Source organism: Aptenodytes forsteri, unplaced genomic scaffold (genome assembly GCF_000699145.1).
Source record: "Aptenodytes forsteri isolate BGI_AS27 unplaced genomic scaffold, ASM69914v1 Scaffold54, whole genome shotgun sequence".
Lineage (NCBI taxonomy): Eukaryota > Metazoa > Chordata > Aves > Sphenisciformes > Spheniscidae > Aptenodytes > Aptenodytes forsteri.
The window spans coordinates 17988192-17995916 of record NW_008796044.1 but is presented as its reverse complement, the minus strand read 5'-3'; the positions used below and the strand labels follow the sequence as shown (position 1 = coordinate 17995916).

The 7725-nt window shown below is 41.1% G+C and overlaps 1 protein-coding gene across 1 annotated transcript in view; it reads right to left on the bottom strand.

Moving 5' to 3' along the window:
- Positions 1 to 2402: 2402 nt before the first annotated feature.
- The window catches only part of RAD50 (RAD50 double strand break repair protein), a 23558-nt gene continuing 18235 nt past the window's right edge, over positions 2403 to 7725 (bottom strand). Inside the window, exons 22-25 of the mRNA XM_009285940.2 lie at positions 6426 to 6511; positions 5835 to 5977; positions 3361 to 3494; positions 2403 to 2872 (exon numbers count right to left, since the gene is read on the bottom strand). Of these exons, the coding sequence (XP_009284215.1) occupies positions 2686 to 2872; positions 3361 to 3494; positions 5835 to 5977; positions 6426 to 6511 (550 nt within the window). The 3' untranslated portion in view covers positions 2403 to 2685. The remainder of the gene's footprint in view (positions 2873 to 3360; positions 3495 to 5834; positions 5978 to 6425; positions 6512 to 7725) is intronic.

Sequence of the window (7725 nt, the reverse complement as noted above, 5' to 3'; positions counted from 1 at the left end):
GGCAGCGGGAGAGGCGGCGGCAAAGCCCGCTCCTCGGCCGGTCGCGGTGTGTGGGGGGGCCCCGTTTCTGTCCTCGCTCTCCCCGTGCTGCCCATGAGCAGCAGAAGATCGTGGAAGTGTTCAAAGTTTCTCCCACGCTTGATTCACAAGAGCACTTTTTTTTGTTGTTTGTTTCCCGGTCCGTATCAAAACCATGGGGCTGGTGGTCTTTTTTAGCCCAGCTTTAGCTTAGTTTTTATAGCTGTTAGCTATAGAGGAGCCTATGAATTACTCAAATGAAAGGTGTGGAAAAAAAAATCATTACGTGGATTATTTTTTGTCATTTTAATACTGACACTTGACATAGGAGAGGTTAGTTTCCCACCACATTTTCTGTATTTTTTTCCAAGTTCTGGCAAAAAGTTTAATCCCCAAAGTGTGTGCGTGAGGATAAACTTTACAGCCGGGGAACAGAGAAAGGCTGATTTAGGCAAAAATGTGCCCAAACTACTTTATAGAGGAATTGCAAACCATGGCTTTAACTTGGGGGGAAAAAAAAGCACAGAATTCAGAAAAGTTGGGGAGTTGCTTCTGAAGATAATGTAATTCTTCATGAGCTGGGATGTATGTGTCATGCTAAAATAAACAGGTAGTACAGGAAAATTTGAAAATTCAAAGTCTTTTTTTTTTCTGTTGATTATATCTTTAAGAAAATTCCCCTTCAGGAAGTAGTACTAGAGTCAGTGAAGCTTCTTATTTAAAACTGCAAACGTAATGCATGTTAGCAGCATTTTCCTTTGCCTTCTCTTCCCTCCCCCCCCTCCTCAGTTTGGTGTTAATTGCTTTTTTAGGGGATTGGTGAAAGAGCGTAATTGCTAGGAAGTCCCATTCATTTGCTTATCTCTGAGTGGTTTCCCGATGACTGGGGCCACCCTGACTCTAGTGACTTGCAGTTTCAGAAAATTCAGGTGGAAATAATCCTTAGTTCAAGTGCTCGGTTTCTGGCATTGCCCTTTAAGGCACCTACTGCCAAGTCCACTTAACCCTCTGGCCACGGAGAAGGCCGAAGAATCAGACCCGGGGTACCGTTGGGTTTCGTCTTTTTTGGTGCAGATGTTGCCGGCACCCTTTAGTGGGCAGTGTCGGCGGTGGGATGATTTAAGGTGAGGGGCTCAGCAGAGCCAGGAAGGAGCCAGAGCACAGCCCCCGCGGGCAGGCAGGGCCACGCTTCGCCCTGCCCTCGGGCAAAGGCCTCCGGGCACCGGGGCGCGTCCCGGGGCTGCCTCTGTCCGTGGTGCTTAACCGGCCCCGGGCCCTGCCTGCACCTGCCGGGTTTGCCCGCACTCCTACCCCTCTTCTCGCTCGCTTTTGGAAACTGCTCTTCATGCCTGCGAAGTAAAGGGATTCCTGCATCCTGAAGGAGGAGGAAGGCAGTGTGCAACCTTCTCAGCCTCATTTGCGTATTTGTCAAAGACAAATGTCCTGATGTTACAGAGATTAACTTTTTTTTCATGGTGATTTACAGATTCTTCCTCTGAAACTGAGCTTGGGTCATAGGCTGTCTGCCAAGGAGGTTCAGCTGATCACTGCTTACAACTTTAAAGAGTTATACGTCCAGCTTCTCTTTGTGAACTTGTACCCAGTACCCAGAGTTCAAGGTAGAAGAGGTGCCCCCTTACTTGGTTATGAAGAAACAAAAGACCCAGAAATTGCATCCCCCAGGGCTTGCGTGGCTTCAGAGGTGGCAAGGCATGTTGTCTGAAACGTCAGGACTTGTGATGATCAGGTCCTTTGTATTTTGAAGCCTGCCATCCCCACTGGCTTTCTGGTGTTGTTCTGAGTGGTAGGTTCCCCTTGGCCTACGTTCTGTACGGCCATCGGGTGTTGCTGTACCAAGGAAAAGAGCTTCAGGAAGAACTCTGAGCGGTGTAGGTGAAGCTTAGCATCCATATAAATTAACTCTCTAAGGCATTTTTGTATCATTTCCACAGAACTTGATTGTATCTCATGGAGAATCAGAATATGACATAGCGCTCATAAATGTCATCATCTTAAAGCAGCAGAGAGGGAAATGACACTAAGCAAAGAGAACGTGGTTAAAATATGCTTCTGTCACCCATTCACACATTTGTCTAGTTAGAGAGGGGACCATCCTTTATTCTAAAGAAAGCTGTTATACTTTGTGAAGATTCTGTCTTTGAACAGCCAGAGTAATGTTACCTTGTAGAGAAAGAAGTAAAAGTTCTCTTTGAATCTTCTGAATTTTGCATAGACTTAGGTGAGCAGCTATGAACACGCCTTAGATACCAATCGGTCCTGAACTTGCCGTAACGCAGTGATGGAGAGCGAGCCCTGTCCTATCGACAGAGCTGCAGCTATTCCAAGGAATCTGCATCTGGATCTCCCCACCAGGACATACACAAAGAACATCACAACTTTATTTTCACTTTTAAAGCATAAAATACATCTAAAAGTTAACTGCACTGTATCCATTTAAATTCTTCCAAAGCATGGTGACTCAAACCCAGGCACAGAAATATGTAGAAAGATATGAAGTTTAAAAGTCTAATAGCTTCAAACTAGCTAAAATTGTTACAAATCTTCAGTAGTATATGATATGAAGGAACTATATTTGCAGATGCCTTCATTTAAGCTCTATCAAGTTAGGCAGCTAAGCCAATCTATAATATGCAATTACTTGAAATTCTAATGAACATATGAGCCCAGGGAGCTGACACTGCATTTCATGATCTCAGAGCACTGGTCAATGTTCTTCTTTATCCTGTAGAACGTTTCGACGTACTCAGAACGGCCCAGAAGTTCAACAAAATCTTCATCGTGAGTTATCACCAGAAGCTGAAAGTTACGCTGTTGTGAGCGGCTTTTTATTATCCTACAAAGAGATATTATTTAGTGTATGCTTACCTAAATCACATTCTAGTTTTATAGAACTTGTAAATACATAGTACAAAAATATTTAACTATTGATAACGAATGACATGAACTGTCAAGCAATCTAATGCAGATTAGCAACTCTTTTTACCCACACTAAAAAAATCCCAAATTTAAGAAATATTTTTCTTCTTCCAGATAAAGGATAGGGAAGTGATCGTGCCCCTGTACTCGGCACTGGTGAGGCCGCACCTCGAATACTGAGTGGGCATGGTGGTGTTGGGTTGACGGTTGGACTCGATGATCTTAGAGGTCCTTTCCAACCTCAATGATTCTATGATTCTATGATTCTATGAATCTAAAACTTTGCATGTATATTTGCAGATGCCAACAAAGATGTGCCAGCTTAAAATATAATTCACTTCTGCCGACTACTATTAACATTTGAAAAATATCCATCTTTAAGCTTCACAAGAGCAGATCACTTACTCCACCAGGGCATGTGCAAGAGACTCTATGTTTTCTCGATCAAGATTGGTAGTAGGCTCATCTAGTGCCAATATGCCACAGTTGAGACAGAATGTTTCTGCTAGAGCAAGACGAATAATAAGAGAAGCAAGCACCTAAGGAAAAAAAAACACCACCAAAATCTCACTCTTTGAAGTGTTTATAGAGGAACTACACGTAACATGCTATTTTTAATGCCATTACAAACCATAACTAAAGTTTACATAACAACGTGCTGATAGTTCACAAAATGACAATAACTAATTAGTTACTGAAAAACTACGTTAAAACTTAAAGTTTGAATTGAAAGATCCATTCTACAAAGTACTGTTGGAAAAATATCAGAGAAGTCAAATACTCAAAATTCAGGAGATACTGGAAGTGAGGATTCCAATCCGACGTAAAGATGCTACAACATTAGCCCTACACTCTGTTCAAGCCCCACCCTACTGCAGCAGGGATGCTGGAAATCTGTACGCGTATCGCTAAGCTTGAGTTACTGAACTCCTGACTACTTACTAAAACTGAAGACAGTAGGATTTACCACCTTACATGTTAGTTTTGTACTAACATGCCTAATCATATTATTACTAGATCTCCTGAACTCATGAAAATGACAGAACACTCGATGGAAACTGTGCTACGAAAAATACTTTCCAATTATCACGACTGCTGGCATCACAGTTCACGATCAAAGAATTCTCAGAATATAAGCTAAGAAACTGTGAACAAGTTTCACTCTCATTTACATAGGACTCTAACGTAACATCCTAGACTACTTTAGGAGAGGACACATTTTTTGCCTATACTGCTGTTTGATAAGTTTTGGATTTCCCCCAAAATTAGTATGGAATTTTCAAAACCAAGTATGCATCTACACTCAGGTGGGAATTAATTTGACAGCATTTTTCATATTCAAGCAGCAATACAATATTCATCTTCTCATGAAATATCTTTCATGATTCTATTGCTGTATGCACTTAAAAATAGTGTATCATTTTGTTCCATTCCTTGATTTAATTTTCTACTACTGTCTGTACCATCTGGTCATGGAAAAGGCCTGGCTGCCAATTAAACTCTGCTGGAGTAAGCAACACAGTGGGAACTGCTACTCTGGAGGTAAGGAAGTAGGCAGTTTTTTTACTTCAGGTAATGGCAATTCTTCCTCAAGATCAAAGAGATCTAAATCTGTTGCCATCATAGCCCTTTCAGCTACTGCAGAGGAAAGGGAGCCAGAAAGCTCCAGCTCCCACTGCAGAAGATGAAGGAGAATGTATTTCCCTCATACAATTGCAGTGTCCTCGGGCTAGGCTGTCACTGGCACCTTGCACAGAGAGCCTTAAGTGTCGGGGAGAGCTCTCCAGGTCTTCTATTTACAGTGCAGCAGGCATGAAGGATGGGCAGAAAGTGTTCCAGCAGGGAAGAAATAAGAGCAGCCCTGGCTGCATTTTTGTCCCTTTCTACTATGTCTGCATTTAGGAAGATCACTTGTTCTGGTGGCAATGGTTCATCTAAGGAAGAAGCAGAGTTCCCTGCTGTAATACTGCAGGTAGCTTTGGCTGCCCAAGCTGTATAACCAATACGCCAAGTGTCCAATGGCTACAAGTATTTTTTTTCCCCATACTTAAAAAAAAAAAAAAATCAGTACAGATGGTGATTTTGGAGGCAGATGAACAAGGCTGGTTCTTTTCTCTTGCTGAGGAGCATTAGATGCTGTCATAACATAACAGACAGGTGGGAACAACAACTCTCAAGCCCCAATATGTGAAAGAGGTGTGGTTAACTACGATGAACCTCTGACCACTGGTACTGTCAAGGCAGGTGTGGTATCAGGCCACTTGGCCAGTGTGCGTCATTAAAGTACTGAGACAGCTGAATGGCCAGACTGCAGAGCTGATAGCTGACACAGACAGGACAGAATGAATGCAATGCCTGAAAGTATGGCATGGTATGATATTTGGTGACACGAACTGAAAGGTTATATTCAGCAGCAGGGGAGAGTAGCATAACTTGGAGAAAAAGAGGTCTTATCATACTTAGAGGTAGACGCAGCTGTGAAAAGACGACCAAGGGCCAGCCCTCAGGAAGGAAAAAGTATGGGAGCAAGTCAATAGACCTAAAGCTATGGGAATCTTAGCGGTAACTAGCAAGAGAGACTGGGAGGATTTGAACTTGAGGAGAGAGGGAAGTTGAACCCTTCACTCCCGCAGGGACTCGGACCAGTGCCCAATTGAAACAATGGATTTTGACACCCCAAAATAGGGTTCAGATGTTCAGAATCATTTACGGCATACTGTCAACAAAATCCAGATACAGTGAAGGAAAGTTGTACATAATTGTAAATTAGAGTTGGAGCCACCTGTTCTTCACGGTCACTTCAGAACGTGTTACTTTCTTGCATTCACCTGAGTCAGTTTTCAGAATCCTCTTCACTGCGTAATAAAAAATGCTATTACCTTTTGCCCGGCACTACATCTTCCTCGCATATCCAGTGCTGTATCTCCCTTTATCATTACTACTCTATAATTGTAACTTCTTCTTTTATCTGAGGCTGAGACATTCTCATCTGCATCAGAACGAATTTCTATATATTCAATATCTGAAAATGGAAAGGAGACAGTTTTTACCTTATCAAAAATCTTATATAATAAGATAATAATCCTATATTTTTATATAGGATTAAACAGAGCTGAGGGGTTTAATATGCAGTAACCATCAAAAATTCTCTTCAGAACTCCCACTAATAGATAGGTCTTTGAAATTAATTTTTCCAAAATTGAAGGGATGAACTCATGCAGTTCCCCTGTCTCAAGGAAACCGTAACTTTGGAAAACACAGAAAAGGGAAAATTACCTCTATTTACCCTGTAACTAACTACATAATGTGTAACAGAGGAGATTATAATGGTGACCAACAGATGTAGCCTTTAGAACGGTGCCAACTATTTTCAGATCCTGGATTTTCGATATCTTGAACAAACACTTTTCAGTATGCAGTGCTCAATATCAAATGGATATGTATGGGCAAAACTACAAAAAATTGCGTACCTTGTCCTCTGTAGGTGCTTCGCCAGAGGTCACGAATTATTTTGTTGATTTCTTCCATCTTCATGCTGTGAAATGTCATTATTGCTCTAAAGAACAACAACAAAACGTGGCAAATTGTTATAGATGCAGCCATGGACTGCTATGGACTACAGGAGCTTTAAGGAAGGCAGCAGCTCCCTTTCCATTCCCTAAATACTTTTACTAAAAATGTAACAAGTACTAGTTCATTTTGAATGCATAATTATCTAAAGATTAAACACACTCTATTGTGTAAATAATTCTACTCTCACAAACAGCTCAGTCTCAAGAAGTAGGAAAGTAATGAAGACAAAAAGATTTGCAGTCAGTCACTCAACGGAGAGCAAGTTTACCTGACTTTTTAAGAGATTTATAATTTATGTGAGGTATATTTTCAGACTGACACCAAGAAGACGAATCTGATGTTAAGTCTTCCAAAACAACAGTAGTGTTACTCATTGGCACAGTCCCCCAACAGTGCAAATAACTGGATCTCAGTAGGAAAGGAGAGTCTGTGAAGCTTCCTCAGAGCAAAGAATTCTGCATTGAGAATATAAGTTATAATTATCCAAACAAACGTGACTAGAGCTTATCCAAACAAACGTTATGACTAGAGCTACCTTTCTCTGCAGCAGCAAGAGTAACAAAGGATGTCATTAATAATTTTCAATTTAATTTCCCCAGTTAATATAGCAACATGACTTCAGTTCAATAATAGACGATTCCTTACGAAAGCATTCAAGAAAGGACAGGATGCTACACTTCTAACTTGGCTTTTTAAAGAAAAAGTGCTCTGTAATGAAAAAATGCTTGCTCCATTTATGCCAATGTCTTCTTTCAAAAAAACATGGTGGAAATAAAATACACTTCTGAAATGGACTTTTACATATACTTTTCCTACCTCCCCTCTTACAGGAATTATTTCCACCTGTTCTGGGGAATACTGAAGTATCAACTCTAATAGGATTTATTAAGTCTGAAGAAAGAAGAAAGTATTTTCAACTATTTACTTAATTAAACCAAAGAATACATTCCTCATCAATATTTAGAATAGAATCATAGAGTCATTTAGGTTGGAAAAGACCTTTAAGATCGTCGAGTCCAACCGTTAACATAGCATTGTCAAGCCCACCACTAAACCACGTCCCTTAGCGCCACATCTACGTGTCTTCTAAATACCTCTAGGGATGGCGACTCAACCGCTTCCCTGGGCAGCCTGTTCCAATGCTTGACAAGCCTTTCGGTGAAGAAGTTTTTCCTAATATCCACTTAAGCCTTCCCC